We start from the raw sequence: 18,915 nt of genomic DNA, 5'->3' as shown, positions 1-18,915 counted from the left end.
CATCCTTTCTCCCTTACCCATAGATCCTTGGAGAATACAAGACTGAAGCATACACACCAGAAGTATTCATGAATGACTCAACTCTATTGGTGTTGTTAGTGATGTGGCCATTTTAAGAGAGGAAGAAAATGCTTAAGAATGACATGCATATGCAATTCAATTTATTTGCTGTTTTCCAACTTATAATTCCAAAGGCTTTACAACGTCCCGTTTTCTTAACTTGTTTGTAGGTATAATAGCTTTATTAGTTCAAATCAAGAGAGAGATCACATGCTCCAAACCATCACGACAATGCAATATTTAGCTCTTCTTTGTAGGTGGAACTCAGCAATTTGTTTCCTATGAAATAACAACAGAATGATACACTTCCTGATATCTGTTGTATAACAGACTCAAGATACATTATACACAGAATCATTAGGAATCTTTAGTTTCCATCTCTGTAAGATAAAGCTAAAGGTTCTGACATTTTGCCTGAACTTGGTTATCAGTCTTTCCTTTATGACCAATGTATGGCGGGAATAGCCTTTAAAGCACCCTCAAGTGACTGCTCCCTTACCCCCCAGGCCTAGGAGTTGGGGCCGTGGTAGGGATACTCAATGCCAAGACTCTGAAGGAAAGCCGGTCATGCTATCATGCTACTAGCCCCTTGAGGGAGATACTAAGAGCTTCCAGTACCCAGCTTCAAACTGGGACACTTTAAGAGTGAAGCCACCAGGGTAACTTACCAAATCCCATATAACCCACAATTTACTATCATTAGCAACATCAGGAATTAAAAGTGAAAAACCAGGATAAAAATAACATTCCATCAAACTGAAAGGCTTTGGCTCCAATAAATTTATAAGCTAGGGTCTACAGAAATGTCTTTTAGCTGGTTAGAATGCTGCCATTTTTCATTGCCCACAGGAAGTATTAGTTTTGGAGGGCAGAAAAGGCACTGAGTAGGAAACCCTAAACAAATTAAATCCGAAAAGCAAATCATAAAACTGGACACAAGATAGATACCCACCTCTATATCTGCTGGGTATTTCCTAAACTTTACTGCATCTGCCTCGAATCTTTGTTTTTACTTGTTAATTTGTAAGGTACCTTGGTTTTCGCTCTCTCACAGTTACCTGAGGGAAGAAGGGATTCATACATTCAATAATCCAAGTTGCTTAAAAACCAGAGAGAAAAACAAATCAAAAACGTCTCTTTCAAGAAAATTACCTATTTTTCAAGATGCTATTTTATACCATTCTACAATTCTTAGCAGCAAAAAAAATTATTTGGCAAAAATAATAACAAACACAACCTAGAGGAGAGAGCCTTCAGCCTGGAAATTAAAATCCTGACTGTGTAACTTCGAGTAAATTAAAGTTCTCAATATCCGCTTCACACAGCTGTGATAGGACTACCCAAAAAGACTTTCTTTCAGACGTGGTCAAAGGAGAAAGTGCTCAAGCTGATAAACTACAGTATTAAGGTAGGCAAGGGAATAAAGTTAAAACCAATGTCGTTTCCCAAGACAGAAAAAAGGCTTCTACACACTATGATGGGAAATGACAGCAGAGGCAATTAAGACTAAAGGTCAGGTGGCCAGTGTTTGACTATTAATTTTACAATGTTAGTCGTCAGGAACTAGGGCTTACACATCTGGAATGCTCCCATTCATTACGAAGTTTATGCATGAGGGTTCTGTAAGCACAGTGGCCCAGAACATTCATTCTTGCCCTCCTTTATAAGAAAGGACTAACCATACCAAAGGCAAAAAACTCTGCTCATATCATAAAGTCAGCTTGTTTTAAAAAAAAAACCCTTTCCAAATCACTGGGTATGAATCAAAGTCAAGACAACTAACAGCCAAGAGTGAAGATTTGACAATACCCCCACTTTTAAAAGAAAAGGTAGGCTTAAATACTTGTTGGGTCTAAAGGTCTTGGGGCTAAGAATGGTACTTAATTAAATTTCCCTGGGGCCCTTATGCCTCCCATTCACTTACCTGCTTTCATTCATCCTTTGCTCCCCAGATGTGATCATTCCCCAAAGCTCTGCTTTGGGCCCTTCCCAGTCCTCCTTGAGCTCCCTCCCACGCCCCATTCACAGGGTGGTCCAAACTCCAGCTTCAACCAGATGTGGATGATCTGCTGATCCAGTCCCTCAAACTCACCATTTTATACACTCCTCCCACCCACAACTACGCAATAAAGCAAAACAGCTTCTCTTCCCAAACTGTTTCCAGGGATGTTATCATTGTCTCCAGGTAGCCTAGTTCAAACCTCAGCATTTTTTTAAAGAATCAATTTTGTTAATAAATCCCCTGCGGTGTTTTTACTCCCATGTGAGTTGGGACTCTCATCTCTCCATATCCAACGTTGAATTAAACTAACTTTATACAAGATTTTCAGCCAAATCAGCACTCTCCATTCTAATTCTGCCTAACAATACTGCCAGTTGAAGATTCCTAGAGCACATTTCTTCCTGTCATTTCTCTACTCAATTTGAATTGGCCCCTTATTACCTACAGAATAAAAATAAAAACTAAAGGGAAAATCTATTACTTTAGCCCAATTCTGCTTGGCCTCTCTTCTGTCCCAATTCATCACCAGTCTTCCCTCTGGCAGGATGGTCTCAGGCTGAATCCCTGGAAACTCTTGACCTGCCCTGGCTGCACATCTGAGTTCAAGCTACTGTCTCCATTCCTACTCCAAACTTTCTCTTCTTTCCCACTCCAAACCACAACTCCTAAATCCATATACAAACTCACTGCCTCGGGAGCTGGCCCAGTGGTGCAGCGGTTAAGTGCGCACGTTCTGCTTCGGTGGCCCAGGGTTCGTCGGTTCGGATCCCGGGTGTAGACCTGGTACCGTGTGGCAAGCCATGCTGTGGCAGGCATCCCACATATAAAGTAGAGGAAGATGGGCACGGATGTTAGCTCAAGGCCAGTTTTCCTCATCAAAAAGAGGAGGACTGGCAGCAGATGTTAGCTCAGGCCTAATCTTCCTCAAAAAAAAAAAAAAAAAAAGAATTCACTGCCTCCACATGGACTGCCCATTCTCAGCAACTCCAGCTCCATCTATGTCCATCTCTCTCTCCTTTGCGATCTCAACCCAACTCTTATTTACCAACATCACCTCGTTCTTTATCATCGTCTACTAGAGGTCTTTGTTTCAAATTACATTATAATTTCATAGAAAACAGAAACTCTTAACTAGAGATTCTCTTTGCAAATCCTACAAATATGGCACCTATAGCTTAAGTAAGGACATGCTTTCCAAATGGAGAAATACTACTCATCCATGGCTGCTTCTACATCTAGGACCCAGTATGCAACAACCAGAGACAACCAAATGTATAGGAGCCCATTAGTCACTTACATTCCAATGAACTGTGAGAGGCTCTCTTGGACTCCAATCTCTCCTGCTTGGCCATGGTATGTTTCTTGTGGAGCCTGCCGTAAGTGATTTCACAGCCATCCTGTCTCTTCACCTTGTAAACCATAGGGATGCTCTCATATTCACCACACTTCAACTTGTACCTATATCTGGGCCATACAATAAGTTGGGGAGGGAGAGAGCTCTCAGGTGGTATCCTGATTATCCTGCCAGACTTGCGATACAACCTTCCTATGGAAGATGTCAGAGGGCCCTGTGGACTAACCTCCCCAAAAAGGCATGCTACCTCATACATTTCATCTTCAACTTCCTGTTCCAACTCAGTGTCTTCTGAATCCTCAGGAAGTACAACGTTCAAGGCAGCGTTTTTCTTCAACAAATAGACTGTCTTACCATTTGAGAAGCTGTTCAGCACATTCAGCTTCCTGCCTTTCGCAGTCTTTTTAGTTTTTGCATACTTTGTGAAGTTCTCATTATATACCTCCTCAGTCTCATCATCTATGATCATTTCTTCTTCATCTGTGTTTAATTTCCTATTCCTGATTGACTTTTTCCATGATCCCTTTATTTTGCAGTCTGGTGACGACTCTTCATCTATAGGGGGCATTTGCTCAGTGGATTTCTGGAGCTCTGCATCCTGCCACCAGCTCCTATCACACTGGATGCATTCCCTACTCGTGCCTGACTTGTCTGACCCCTTAGAATTGCAGTCTTGCAATGACTCTTCATCGGCTGAGGAAATTTCCTTAGGGGTTGTTCTGACCTCCTCACTGTGGCACAAGCCCATATTACACATGATGCCTACATCCACTCGTTTGGACTGGGCCAACAAGGTAGGGGAAGGGACATATTTCTCAGGGTAGCTATTACTCTCTCTCGCTTCACCTTCATCCAGTTTCCTATTCCCGACTGACTTTTTGCCTGTTCCGTTTCTACTAATTTTTGGTGATGACTCGGGGGATTTCTCCAGCTCTCTATCCTGCCACCAGCTCATGTCACACTGGATGCCTTCATCTACTCGGTTGAATGGGACCAACCAGGTATGGGAGGGAAGGCACCCTTGGGAGTAGTTATTATTCTCTACCACTTCATCTTCATTCAGTTCCCTACTCCCAACGAACTTTTTCTCTGTTCCCTTTCTACAACTTTCTGGTGATGACTCCGGAGATTTCGCCACCTCTGCATCCAGCCACCAGCTCACATCACACATGATGCTTTCATCCACTCGGTTGAACTCTGCCACCCACGTAGGGGAGGGAACACACCCCTGGGGGGAGTTATTACTCTCTACCACTTCATCTTCATCCTGTTTCTCCAGGGAGCCATGGCTCCCACTACTGTTGTGGGGCTTTCCTTCCCCAATGCTAAGGGGGGTCTGGGTTTGAGACTGTAGGCTCAGGTCATTAACTGTTTCCATGCTAACGCCGAGTGGGCTTTCCTGCTGGAGCTTGTTGCCATCTCCAGTAGACTGGCACAATTTTGAGATCAAGGTATTCTGGATCTCATCTTCACCTTTTACTTCATCTGGAGATGGCAGGATTTGGGGAACAGCTGAGAATCCTTTCTTTTCTTTATCCAAGTTCACTTCCATGGTTAATCCTGACTTTGACATCTCATTATGCCTTACAATATCAAGATGCTGCTCCAACGGAACAGCTCTTTGTTCATCTTCATATGTAATGCCATCTTCATCCTCATGAGGGTTACAGAGCATACCCCTAATTTCACATGAACTCTGTGAAAACTCATTTTGCTGCACCATGTTCTCTGGCACAGCTTCACCGTATGCTAGGTCAAGCAAACGCATGATTTCTTTCAAAGTCTTCCGGAACTGTATTACAGGGGATCCTTCACCCTGCTCTATCCTCATTTTCTCTTTCTCAGATGTAAAGCTTCTGTGAAGCGTCTTTCTATTAACAGCGTTATTAGAAGGGCTCTTATCAAGTAGCTCCCTCTTCTGGGCAACAGAAGACAGAGCCCCAACTGTTTTTGCAGGAATGTTGTCAGTTTCGATGTCAACATTAGTAGCAGGGATACTGGTCACCCTACCTGTGTCATGGCCATTGACTTCTGAGTGGATGTCTTGTTTTTTGCTCATGTTTTCAGCCTGCTGAGGTTCAGTTTGAGTCTCTTTTGTTTTCATTTTTTTTCCATAGCCACTATAGTGCCGGAATTGTGCTGGATTACAAAACACAGGGAATATGGGTCTTCGGTTAAGTGTAGTGGGCAATGGGGACTGAGGTACAAGAAAGCCAGGATATTCATTGAGTACCACTGAATATGGGAAATACAGACCTCCATTTCTGAAACCTAGAAAGAGAATACAGTAGCTAGTCATTTTGTCTCTTGCAGCCAATATGCACCTATATGGCCGTACCAATTAAAATGTTGAATTTCTTCCATGCCACTTGGTAACTAATGCCCCCAGTTCCTCCTTGGATATTCCCAGGATTCAACAAATGAAGGGGCAATGACTGTAACAGTGGCCTCTGGGACCCCTCTTCAGCACTAGAGTAGGCATCTGTACTCACTGGTTAGTTCCTAGGCCATATCAGTTAGTCGGCATATCACAAACATCACCCATATTTAGTGACTCTTTTTAAAAGAGACCGACTACCACTAAGCATAATTTAGGTTGTCATCGCTTCAGAAAGGCTAATTCATGTCAGGCCTTACAGAACAAATGGAAACAAAAGTCCTTTGGATTTAAAAACCTTTCTAAATCTACAATTCAGCACTATCCTTTAACACACACATCTTCTCCCATTTGAATTCTTCAGAGGTAATCATTGCAATGGTGTCAATAATTCCAGGCATTTCTCTCATACAAATACATTTTTGGGAAAGCCATTTGGTTTTGCAAGACAGGTTTATATAACTGACAAATGAAGTTAAGATAAAACTTCTACTAAGTTTATAGAAGAAGCAATAGTTATACTCAAATCAGTGCTCATGAGGCGATTTACTCAATATTGTGAGGTTGATCTTACGAACTCAATTTCACTGCTGAGGAATGTATCAAAGTGCCTCCCATACCTGGAATAATATATCTGTACAAGCATTTGGGGTTTTTTTCCTCTAATGAAAGAAAGGAAAGAAGTCTCAGCTTGGATTTCAGCATTGTTTTAAGAGTTTAGAAGCCAAAAGAATGAAATTCATGTAACTACAGTGTCAGATAACTTCCCTGATAAAAATCCCAGAATACACATTGTACTGTCTAAGACAGTACGACAAAATACCTTAATAGCAGATCTCTGCCACTAGAAACCATCACAGGACCGCTATCCAGTCACCCACTGCAAAAAATAGGTATTAAAGTTGTTTTTTTCTCTCTCCCTAAACAAAACCTATGTCTACTCTTCATAAATGCCTTCCCTCTTCTGTTACCAATGCAAAGGACTTGAAGTCCTCTCCAAGTTTTTACCCATATATTTACTAGTAACTTTCTTGACCCATCCCTGACCATCTCACAGGTCGGTAACCCATACTGCTTCCAGAACAATCTTTCTGACCCAACTTTGATCCCTCACTCCAGTTACAGTATTTGAATGGCTTACCATTGCCTGTCAGGAAATGCGGAACAATGACCATATACCTTAGAATGCCATAAAGACCTTCATTATCTGGTTTCTCACTGTATTCTCTCAATACTCTCCCATTAAGAGTAAGCTGTAGGCTCCAGTCATATGTGGGTTTCTCCATTATGCCAACTTCTCTTCCCTTTTCTAGGACATCCTCCTTCCCCTGCTCCCTTCCAACTGCTACCAAAACCTAATTCATTTTGTTAGAAAAGGAAATCCTGCCATTTGCAACAACAGATGGACCTTGAGGGCATTTTGATAAGAGAAATCAGCTGGACAGAGAAAGACAAACGCTGTATGATCTTACTTATATGTAAAATCTAGAAAAGATGAACTTATAGAAACAGAGAATAGAACGGTGGTTGCCAGGGGCTGGGTGGTGGCAGAAATGGGGAGATGCTGGCCAATGGCAAAAAAAAACCTAATTCATCCTATACAAAGGAGGACACTGAGACAAAAAGAATTTAGTATTTATTCAAATTCAGCCCCCTATTTCAGTTGGACTGCACCGCATACTGCATGTCCAACTAATATTACAAAGTGGTCGACTTCCTCATTCTGAATATGTATGAAGCTTGGAAGTTACTCATTCCTAATGAAGTAAAAAAAGTTGAACTGAAAAATCAAGAACTCTTCTTAGATCTGTCACAGCAGTGAGGTTACGGGGCAAATTGCTACCCTCAATATTGAAGAGACATGAATACAATCACAGCTCACAGGAGCACAAACCCAAGAGATGAAAACTCCACAGGAACTAGGAGTAGGGTAGGGAAACCTGAAGTCTTACTGACAAATTGTAGGCTCAGGGTCAGCAAGTCCGAGAGTTAAAAATTTCAGGGGACCCAGGCATAGGGGGACCCCCACATGCTTTTCTGAGTTTTACCTGCAGTAGTTCAACCAGTTTCTCACAGTAAACCTAGGGAAAAAAAATCCCCTGTGCTTCTCGCCGAGAGAGGGGAAAAGAAACCACTGCATATACACCAGAAGCACTCCACTCTTCTTAACCAGGTTGGCCCTCAGGAGTAATAGTTAATCAGCTCCTCAGTGACTTGGGGAAAAGGAAATAATTATCTCCAGCCCACTCTAGCACCCTTCCCAACTCAGTGGGTGGGGAGAATTGAAGCATATGTGTAGTTCACGGTCCAAAGGCACAATCTCATTAAAAGACTGAGACCTAATCATAGCCCTTTGATAACCATAGGACTATGATTCCCTTCCCCAGCTCCAAGAACATATCACATTACTAAAGACCTGTTTAGAGCAGTTCCTTTCATCCAGTACAGAAAGACTGGTGATCAAGAAAACACCACAAGGCATACTGAAAGACAAATACTGTTGGGTATAAAAACTCACTTTAAAATTAAGACAGCAATTAAAATTAAGTGGATGGAGAAACATGTACCATGCTAACACTAATCAAAAGAAAGTGGGAGAAGCTGTGTTTATTTCAGACAGAGCAGACTTCAGAGCAAGGTAAGTGATCCGGGATAAAGAGGGGCATTACATAAAAGGTCAATTCTTCACTGAGATTTAACAATCTTTAAACTGTATTCCCCTAACAGACGGTGATACTACATGGGGCAACAAGTGAGAGAACTGCACGGACAAAGAGATTAATCCATTATTATCGTTAAAGACTTAACACTCCCCTATCAGAAATGCACAGATGCAGGAGGTAAAAAAATCAGTCATGACACAGTTGAACTCAACAGCACCATCAGCCAACTTTGACTGACATCTATAGACTACTTCATTCACAAAGAATACACATTGGTCTCATACTCACATGGAACATTTGCCAAGACAGACCACACAGTGGGGCATAAAACACACTTTTACAAATTGAAAAGTATATTAATTATACAACGTCTGCTCTTAGACCACAACTAAATTAATGTAGAAAACAAAAAGAGCTGGAAAATCCCAAAATACTTGTAGATTAAACACACTACTAAATAACACATGATTGAATGAAGAAATCTCAGGAGAAATTAAAAAGTACTTTGAACTAAATGAAAATACAACTCGTTAAAATTTGTTGAACAGCATGAAAGCAGTGCTTAGAAGGAAATTTACAGCATTGAATGCGTATGCAATCATGCACCACATAACAATGTTTCGGTCAATGATGGACTGCATATATGATGGTAGTCCCATAAGATTAGTACCATGTAGCATAGGTGTGTAATAGGCTATGCCACCTAGGCTTGTGTAAGTACTGTAGGTGAGGAAGAAATTTTCCTCTCCCCTTCTAAATTCTTTTGGCTGGTCTGAGAATTAAATTGACATGAGACAGATTAACAGGAGAAAAACAAACAAAAGATTAATAACATATATACATAGGAGAAACCCAGGAAAACTGAGTAACTCGCCAAAATGGCTGAAGCTCTCACCCTAAATATCATCCTGAGCCAAAGACAAAAGAAGATGTTGGGGGTGGGGAAAGTCAGGGACTCCAAAGGTAAGGAAGGCAATTCACAGGTAGGTGAAAATGAGCAAACATTGGGAAAACAAGTATTTGGCCACAGAGAAACAGGAGAACAGGAGCCCATCAAACAGGCTTTTCTAGGTCCTCCCTGTCTACCACCTAGTTCATATTATGCTAAAGTGATAGCTCACTTTCTGGGACAGGTTTTTTTAATCTGAATTCTTTTAGGCACTTAAGAATGAAGTAACAAGAAAAACTTCTGAGTCTTTAGTTTCTTAAAAATAATCAGCCAAAAATAATCCTCAAGTTAATGAGACACATTTTCATGTGGCAATTTTATTCCCATTCTATGATGTTCACACAACAATGAAATCATCTAAGATGTGTTTCTCAGAACATATCCCATCGTTAAGTGATGCATGACTGTCTTAAAAAAGATCAGAAAATCAATCATCTAGCATCTAACTTAGGAAACTAGAAAATGAACAGCAAATTAAATCCAAAGTAAGAAGAAAAGAAATAAAAATTAGAGCAGAATCAACTAAATTGAAAACAAGAAATCTAAAATAGAGACAACAAAACCAAAAGCTGATTCATTGAAAAGATCAATAAAGGTGATTAAGCCTCTAGCCAGGCTAATTAAGTAAAAAAGAGAAGACACAAATTACTAATATAAGAAATGAAAGAGAGTACATCACTACAAATCCCATGGACATTAAAAAGATAAAGGAATACCATGAACTCTATTCCCACAAATTTCATAACCTAGATAAAATGGACCAATTCCTTGGAAGACAAAATTTGCCAAAACTCACACAAGAAGAAATGGACGATCTGTGTAGGCCTATATTAAAGAAATTGAGTCAATAACTAATAACCTTCCAAAATAGAAAGCACCAGGACTGGAGGGGCTCACTGGTGAATTCTACCAAACATTTAAGGAAGAAATTACAAATAGATCAATGGAACCGAACAGAGAGCCCACAAACAGACCCAAATCAGTATAGTCAACTGACCTTTGACAAAGTAGCAAAGGCAATACAATGGAGCAAAGACAGTCTTTCAACAAATGATCCTGGAACAACTGGACATCCACATGCAAACAATGAGTCTAGACACAGACCTTACACCCTTCACAAATATTAACTCACGATGGATCACAGACCCAAATGTAAAATTCAAAACTATAAAACTCCCAGAAGACAACACAAGAGAAAACCTAGATGACCTTGCTATGGTGATGACTTTTTAGATACAACACCAATGGCACAATCCATGCAAAAAATGATAAGCTGGACTTCATTCAAATTAAAACCTCTGCAAAAGACGCTGTCAAGTGAATGAGAAGACAACCCACAGACTGGGAGAAAATATTTGCAAAAGACATATCTGATAGAGGACCGTTATCCAAAATATACAAAGAACTCTTAAAACATTAAGAGAACAACTCAAGTAAAAAAGAGGCCAGATCTTAACAGACATCTCACCAAAGATATATAGATGGCAAATAAACATATGAAAAGATGCTCTGCAGAATTATGTCAGTAGGGAATCACAAATTAAAGCAATGAGATACCACTACGTATGTATTAGAGCGGCTAAAAGCCTGAACACTGACAACACCAAATGCTGGAGAGGATGTGGATCAATGAGAACTCTTTGTCATTGCTGGTGGCAAAGCAAAATGGTGCAGCTGCTCTGGACGACAGTTTGGCAGTTTCTTACAAAATTAGATATACTCTTGCCAAAACCTGGAAGCAACCAAGATTAGGTGGGTGAGTAGATATATAAAGTGCAGTACATTCAGAAAATGTAATATTATTCATCAGTAAAAACAAATGAGTTATCAAGTTATGAAAACACATTAAGTGCATATTACTATGTAAAAGAAGCCAAACTGAAAAAGCCACATACTGTATGATTCCAATGATATGACTTTCCAGAACAGGTGAAGTTATGGAGACAGTAAGACTATTGGTGGTTGTCAGGGGTTAGGAAGGATGGAGGCATGAATAGGCAGAGTAGAGGATTTTTAGGGCAGTAAAACTATTCAGTAGACTACTATAATGGTAGACACCTGTCATTATGCATTTATCCAAACCCACAGAAAGTACAGCACCAAGAGTGAACTGCAGTGTAAACTATGGTCTTCAGGTGATCAGGTGTCACTGTAGATTCACTGATTGTAACAAGCGTACCACTCTGGCGGAGGATGCTGATAATGGGGGAGGCTTTGCGTGGTTGAGGGTATATGGGAAATCTACCTTCTGCTTCATGTTGCTAGGAACCTAAAACTGCTCTAAAAAATAAACCCTAATAAAAAGAGGTAGAGAATATACATAGACTATACATGGAAAAATAACCAAATAACTGGCAACAGTTTTTGCCTCAGGAGGGGGGACTGGGAGACTGGGAAAAGGCATTGTAACGGAAAGACCTCATTCTATGCTTGTACACTATTTTAACTTTTAACCACATGTATTTGGTTACTTTTTCAATAAAAAATAATTTAAGCCAGTTTCAACTGGAAAGATGTTCTGTAATTCAGAGAGCAGTTACATCTCTAATTCTAAATAATTTCTAGTTAAAACAACTAGGTATAAAACAGGCCATGAGAAGCTGACCTGTAGGTTAATACAACCAGAATGCTTTGAGTCCACTTGCTCAACTGAATTCATCTTGTATTCACTCAAGGAACGTCTGTACACCTGGGCCATGACACTGTCATGCTGTTTACTACACAATTTCATCAAGCTATTTAACAACTTCTAATACATTCCTCTCACTTCGTAGCTCACTAACTCTATCCAAAAATGATGTAAATTATCTTCAGTGAATCTATAGTCAACATCTTTTCTGTACCCAGCATCCATTCTATCTCCTTGTGGTAATAGGCTCCCAAGGTCCTCTGAAAAACGACAGACCTTCTCTGTCCAAATGATATAGGATAGGCTCTCACCACCTTCAACATGGGGCAGATAACCTAGACTGGTCTAGAAGACTAGTCCATCTCCCTGGCTTGGTAATTAAAACAGGGAGGGCACGCGACAAAGCCAGACCAAGGAGAATCAGCTTTGAATTCTTGCTGAAACTACTGGAAGAGAGGGCTCTTCTTTGGGAACACTAGCCATAAAATCATTACAGGCCTGGAAATGCTGTGACTCTGTCACTTTGAAATGATGGCAGAGAATGAGGCCAACACAGAAAAAGTCAAAACCTAGAGAGAAGGAGATAGAGACTCAAAAATGGTTTATATCCTTTGATTCCCTATCTAGCAGCCTGAAGTGGCTTCACTTTTGGAATTTCAGGTTACACAAGACAATAAATCCTATACATTTATTTTTTCACCAAAATCTGTTAGGTTGCAATAAAAAAAAAATCCCATTCCTGCTGCCAGTACTCACTACTTTAATCCTCCTAAACCCCAACTTTAAAGGACAAATATTTTAAGGGACTCAAACTCCACAAGCTAAACTAGCCTGATCACCAAAGGACAAATATTTTAAACCTTAAGGGGAATGGTATGGTAAAACCGCCTAAGTATAGAATCTCAGCCTTTTAATTCAAAGAATGTTGAAGATACAATATGTATTTCTCTCAGGAATTTCCCACCCTCTGTACTCAAGGGTTTTTCTCATACAATTTCTTCCTCTGTACCACTTCAAAATAGCATTTCAACATCTGTTAGAGCTCTCCAGAGAAAACAGTCAACGGTTTATATAAAGAAAAACTTCTCTAAAGAATTGGCTCACGGGGACATGTACCTCCAAAATCTGCCAGGTAGACAGTCACTCTGGAGACACAGTAAAAAGCTGAAGTCCATAGGCCATATACTGGCAGAATTCCTTCTTGGTCCCACTGCAACTTTGAAATGGCTGCCACCAACAGCTCTCTGGATGAATTAAAGATTCTACCACCCAGCTGGGAGCAGTGACTGATGAACTCAAAAGCGCTCCTCATTACCCCTGGTTTTCTACTTGGAAAACAGTTGCATAAGGTACACAGCATGCCTTATCCACAGCAGGGTACACACTATCTTTGCTACTGGAGGTGTGGGAAGGGAGAATCACCCCCTGGAGGCCTCCGCCCTGCCTAAAGCCCCTGCCTATTACAGTAAACCATGTACTCAACGAGATCCCAGATATCCACCTTCCAAACACTTTCAAGTCTTGCTGGCATTCTTCCCCCAGAGTACTTGTTGACCTCAACATAGTAGCTTTTAGAATCTTCAGCTTTGTTGAAAACATTACAGGACTAGGAGCCCTAAAGTACCTCTTCCAACCAGACTAGTCTCCGAACATAAGGACATTTGGAGTTGACTACTGTGTGACCCTGAGCAAGTCACTGACTCTCCAGCCTCAGTGCCGTCATTTGGGAAGCAAGAAGAGCAATAATACGTAGCTCACGGGGCTGCTGACAGGTCTCCGGGAGAATCTATTTCTAGTATTTAGCACAGTACCTGGCCTAGAGCTAGACTCCAAATCTCTCCTAATAACGGGAACTTCAAACACTGCCCCTGCGTGCTACCCCAATCCCTCTTGTGTCAGGACAGGGGCAGGAAAGGGAGGTAATGGAGAAAAGCAGTAGAAAACCTTCAGGCACTGGTTTACAGGGAGGGTTCCCAAGCCCACTAAACCTCTTACCTGCCCCAGGAATAGGGAACGGGCTGTAGGTGAGATTCTGGTACCAGGGACTCGGGCAAGGATGCTGGCCCATGGCGTGTACATAGAAAAAGGGTCTGGTGTTATTGCCCTCAAAAAGTGCGTGGTTTTCCGAAGAAGAGTTCATTTTGTAGGCTGAAAAACACATGTTCGTATTTAGGAAAGGACCGTCGCGCTGAGCTCTGTGAAATGCCGGGAGGGTAGACACGTCATCCTAGTCTCCCTTGGAACTGCAGCCTGGCGGGCAGGGTCCTCAGCTTCTCTTCCCTCTCGCCCGGGATCGGGGACAGAGGGCTGCACTGCGTTTACTACCGGGGAGCGGCGCCCAGACGCCGAGCCCACCGTCGTGCCTGGACAGGTCGAGGCTCCCGGGGCCGCAGCACCGAGGGATGACTGAGGCCTGGAGGCCCTGGAGGGGACCCGCACGGCGGCTGTGCTCGAGGGCGGCTCAGGCCCGGCCCGCACCACGCTGGTCCTCAGCCTCTCCAGCGTGCCGGCCCAGCCCCGTCCCGGCCCGAACCCGTCCCGGGTCCTGAGCACTCCATCCCGGGGCTCAGCTCTCCTTCCCCACGGCTCACTCCACCCGGCTACCGAGGAGCCCCTCACCTCCCCCGAAAGCCAGGGTGAGCATCCCCGCTCACCCCAAACGATCCTGTTCCGCGTTCTGCGTCCCTACCTGCTCTACTTCGACGCCTGCAACTGGGAAGGTCTACGGTAACACACCAAGCCACGCCAGTCTAACCTATGCCACCGGAGCGTGTACGGCAGCTCTTGCGCTGGCGTCTGCCTTTACATGCGCCGCGGGGCCAGCACGTGCTGCCTGTTGCGCAGGCGCCGCCCGTCACCCTTCGCCTGCGCATGCGCCATGTGCAAGGCCGCCCCGCCTGAAGGCGCGGGAGGAAACCCTGGTGCGCTGAGACCTAGCAGCGTGGGGTACTGCTCCGTGTGCGCTTAATTCTCTCTTCTGCGCATCCTTCATGCGTCTAGACGCCCTGGTATCTGTTCTTCCAGAGGACGGAGCAGTTCCCCCATGCTGCGGGACTGCCCCCTCCGTTTGCGTGTGTTGAGTCGGGGCAGGTTCTCTTCGCTCCTCCGAGCTCCTGGTCTCCTTTCCTCCTGGGACCTAAAGCCGCTGACCGAGCAGAAGGAGAGAGGAAGGAGGAGGCCAACCTGGACAGAGTACAGGCCAGCGAGGAGGAATATTCACACGGGAGGGGCCCTCAAGCATGCTTGATGCTGCTGAGAGTAAAACCTGGGAGAAGGGGCTCTGGCTATTAGGACGCCGTTGATATGGGAAAGTGGTGGGACGGGAAGTTGTCTTCTAGTTGCATGGATGATGGATGGACACTTTGAAAGTGAACCTGGCAAATAGTCACTACTCTTTCTTTTCATGTGAGAGAAGGAAAAGACGTAGGGTGGTAGTTAACGGGAGTCGTGGAGTGGTAAGGAGGATTTGGCTTTTTTGTTTTATTTTTCAAAGATAAAGATTTAAGTATTTTATTGCTTGAATGGAGAGACCAGGAGATGTCACAGATGGTGGAGGGAGAAGGGATGTTAGGAGGATATTCTGAGGAGGCAAAAGGGGAGAGTAGGTAAGCCTGGTTACAATGCTTTGCTTGGACAGAACAAAGAGGTTGAGACAGAAGGGAAATGAAGTCCTGAAGGCAGGAATTTAAGTATATTAGCATCTGATGACCTTGATTTTTTTCATTGTAGGAGAGCAGGAATAAGATTTGCAGGGAGCATTGAAAATGTGAGATGACTGACTGCATTAATTAGGTAGCAATTGTGTTTGACCAGAAATAGCAGTGGCTGAAACTAGATAAAAGTTTTTCTTTCACATAAAGAAGTCTGGAGCATGCCATCTACAGCTGGTCTGGTAGCTCCTTGCTGTCACAAAGAACCCAATCTCCTCTCTTTCTACTCTACCATTGTTAGCACTGGCTTTCATCTTCAAATTGCCCCTGTTCCAAAATGCCAGTTCCAAGTATAAAGCAGGGGGATTAGTAGGGAAAGGGTGAAAAAGAGTAGAAAGGGCACACAGCAGCTTCTGCTAAGTTACCAGTTTTGCTCTTAAGGAGACTTACCAGAAGACCCATGCGACTTCAGATTGTACCACATTGACTTCCCCTGGCTGAAATGATTTTTTAGCTGGGCATATTGCCACTTGGAATAAACTGGGATTCTGTGACTAAGGAAGAGAATGGGTATTAATTGAGCAGACAACTACCAATGTCTGCCACATTGCTGTAGGGAATGGAAAAAGCGGTAATCTACAGACAGCAAAAGGGTTGCTGGTAGAATTGAGGGCTGACCTGGGGTGGGGACCAGTAGTTTATATTGGCCCTCATCTGCAGTGATATGTCACTTGCTCAGTCATATTCAGTCTCTTGGGAGAGACACTGAATTGTTAGATGGATCGAGACTGGTTTTGCAAGGCTTATGGGAAGAAAAGTCAAGGTTCAAGAAAGTTCAGTGCAATGGTGAGAAACTAAAGTAATATGTCATAGCACATAATGTATACCCTGCACTTGCATTGCCCCTGAGTGTGAGGGCCTCCTTAAATTTTGCACCGTTGGTGCCTCACCTTACTCTATTTAGTGGCCTAGCATATAGTTAGGAAGAGAAAATAAGTAATGCCAGAAAGGAGCTGATCAAATGAAGAAAAAGTGGTGGCAGTCTTCTACATGAGAATGAAAGAGCTAGAGGAGGGGGATATGGTCAGACAATGGAAATTTTAAGTTTAGGATTTCCGAGTTGGAGCACTTGCTCCACATTGTGGCCTAGTAGTGGTTTGCTGCAGTGCTGTGGGGGTGAAGGTCACTGGTGTTGAGGAAGAATCTGAGAGGCTCAGATTTTGGATAAGTCACCCCCTCCTTCATATTGTAGTCATTTAGAGATTCCCATGTCCTCAACGAATGTGGCAGAGTGACCAGCAAGATGAGAGATAGAACACAAAATGTTTATATTTATAATTTTTTAATGTTTTTCTTAAAAAGAGTCCCCAAATTTTATAATATTCATTCCCCAGAAAACTTGGGCTTGCCACAAGCTAGTGGCCATGTCTCAGCCCTGCAGTGCATAGAGGGTGGGAGAATGAAGAACCTTCTTATGAGGGCAGCTCAGGACAGAAGTGTCCTTGGGAGGGAACAAAGTTCAGTGACTAATCAGTGAATAGGTTGATGGGATATGGTGGCTTGTGCTTGGCCAAACAGGGCTTCCAGGTGGCATAGTTGAGAGGGTTGGCGGATAGAACAGCAGGGAGCAGGACTGGAATGAGAGTGTCTGAGAAAGGCCAGCTAATTGGAAGCTTCGGATTTGAGACATTGCTGGAAGGATCAAGGATGAATCATAGAGTAGATTCCAACTACACCTGTGATGTAAGGATGTTTTTGTGCCAACTGGGGCATTTTCTGTGGTGTGTCTGAGGTTAGATGGTGGTTGCTATTTTTGTGTTAAGATCTAGTTAGTAAAGAGTGTGCTCTTTTCTCAGGATTCCAAATGGGTATTATCATCATCATCTCTATTTTAAGATGAGGACACTTGGGGCTGGCCCAATGGCATAGTGGTTAAGTTCGCATGCTCCACTTTGGCGGCCTGGGGTTTGCAGGTTTGGAGCCTGGGCGCAGACCTACACACTGCTCGTCAAGCCATGCTGTGACAGCATCCCACATACAAAATAGAGGAAGATTGGCACAGATGTTAGCTCAGGGCCAATCTTCTCACCGAAAAAAAAAAAAATAATAAAAGATGAGGGCACTTGAGAGTCAAGGAGTAATCTGCCCATATGGATGAAGTTGTAATCCTACTAGTTGGAAGGGGAGTAGGCTGAGGTCTTTGGATTCCTAGGCCCAGGGCCTTTTCTAGTGCTTGTGTGGTCAGTGTTGCCCTCATTTTAACAGTTTGATAGTCTCTCTCTGTCAAAAACAGAGTGATTTTTACTATCCCCTCAGTTGACATGCTGATTTCAGATTGAAATTTTAAAAATGAGTGTAATGATAGTCTTGTTTCCCACACCTTGAGCTTCCTCTCTAACATACTGGTCAGTAATAAAAACATCAAGGATGCTCAGCCTCACTAGTGATTCTTTCTCCACCCATTCCCTCCACAAATATGAGTCCCTACAATTGGATGGGCCCAATTCTAGCCCTGAGGAAACAGCAAGGAAGAAAAACAGTTACAGTTCCTAGGGAGCGTACATTCTTGTGGAATTTGCAATGAGAGGGCATTAATAACCATAGGTTTGGAGGGAAAAATGGAACAAGTGTGACAACATCAAGGGTTAAGGCGGAATTAGAGTGACTAGAACATGTATACACTGCTGGTGAGAGTGTAAATTGGTAAAATCACTTTGGAGAGCAAGTTGACAATATCTAAAAAAGTTGAAAATGTGTCAAAATCCATGCATGAACAATTCTACTTCTAGAAATATCTTAGAAAAAGAATCTTGCATATACACACAAGGAACTACTTAGTAAAACTGTTTTGTTGCAGCAGCATTGTTCATAACAGAAAAAAATTGAAAACCATTGAAATGTCGATGAAACAAGAGAATGGATAAATAAATTATACTATCAATAGATTATGGGATACTACATAGGAATTAAGTGAATGAACTAGAATCACATCTATCTCCATGGATAAATCTTTATTTTGTGTGTGTGAGGAAGATTGGCCCTGAGCTAATTTATGTTGCCAATCTTCTTTTTTTTTTGCTTGAGGAAGATTGTTGCTGAACTAACATCTATGCAAATCTTCCTCTATTTTGTGTGGGATGCCACCACAGTGTGGCTTAACCAGCAGTGCTAGGTCCACGCCTAGGATCCAAATCTGCAAACCTCAGGCTGCTGAACTGGAGCACATGAGCC

At 42.7% G+C, this 18,915-nt stretch overlaps 1 protein-coding gene across 2 annotated transcripts; it reads right to left on the bottom strand.

The window, feature by feature from the left end:
* Window positions 1-144: 144 nt before the first annotated feature.
* LOC111767449 (uncharacterized) lies at window positions 145-14,883 on the bottom strand. 2 transcript variants are annotated; one of them, XM_023639487.2, is made up of 5 exons: window positions 14,724-14,883; window positions 14,030-14,182; window positions 3,360-5,687; window positions 1,013-1,118; window positions 145-339 (listed from the first exon to the last, which is right to left on the bottom strand). In XM_023639487.2, the coding sequence occupies exons 2-4, from the start codon at window positions 14,172-14,174 to the stop codon at window positions 1,042-1,044; spliced, it is 2,550 nt and encodes an 849-aa protein (XP_023495255.2). In that variant the 5' UTR covers window positions 14,175-14,182; window positions 14,724-14,883; the 3' UTR covers window positions 145-339; window positions 1,013-1,041. The 2 variants fall into 2 exon arrangements, with proteins under 2 accessions (XP_023495255.2, XP_070120908.1); XM_070264807.1 differs by lacking the exon at window positions 145-339 and having other exon boundaries at window positions 1,012-1,118; window positions 14,724-14,869.
* Window positions 14,884-18,915: the final 4,032 nt, after the last annotated feature.

This window comes from Equus caballus, chromosome 4 (assembly GCF_041296265.1).
Source record: "Equus caballus isolate H_3958 breed thoroughbred chromosome 4, TB-T2T, whole genome shotgun sequence".
Lineage (NCBI taxonomy): Eukaryota > Metazoa > Chordata > Mammalia > Perissodactyla > Equidae > Equus > Equus caballus.
This window is presented reverse-complemented; position numbering and strand designations above follow the sequence as displayed.

What these genes read in the sequence shown, in the direction of transcription:
- LOC111767449 (XM_023639487.2), bottom strand. Translation starts at nt 14,174, where the DNA reads ATGAACTCTTCTTCGGAAAACCACGCACTTTTTGAGGGCAATAACACC. An exon ending in GTTCCCTATTCCTGGGGCAG is followed by an intron (nt 5,688 to 14,029) that starts GTAAGAGGTTTA and finishes TTCTCTTTCTAG; the next exon opens with GTTTCAGAAATGGAGGTCTG. An exon ending in CTCTCACAGTTCATTGGAAT is followed by an intron (nt 1,119 to 3,359) that starts GTAAGTGACTAA and finishes TTCTTCCCTCAG; the next exon opens with GTAACTGTGAGAGAGCGAAA.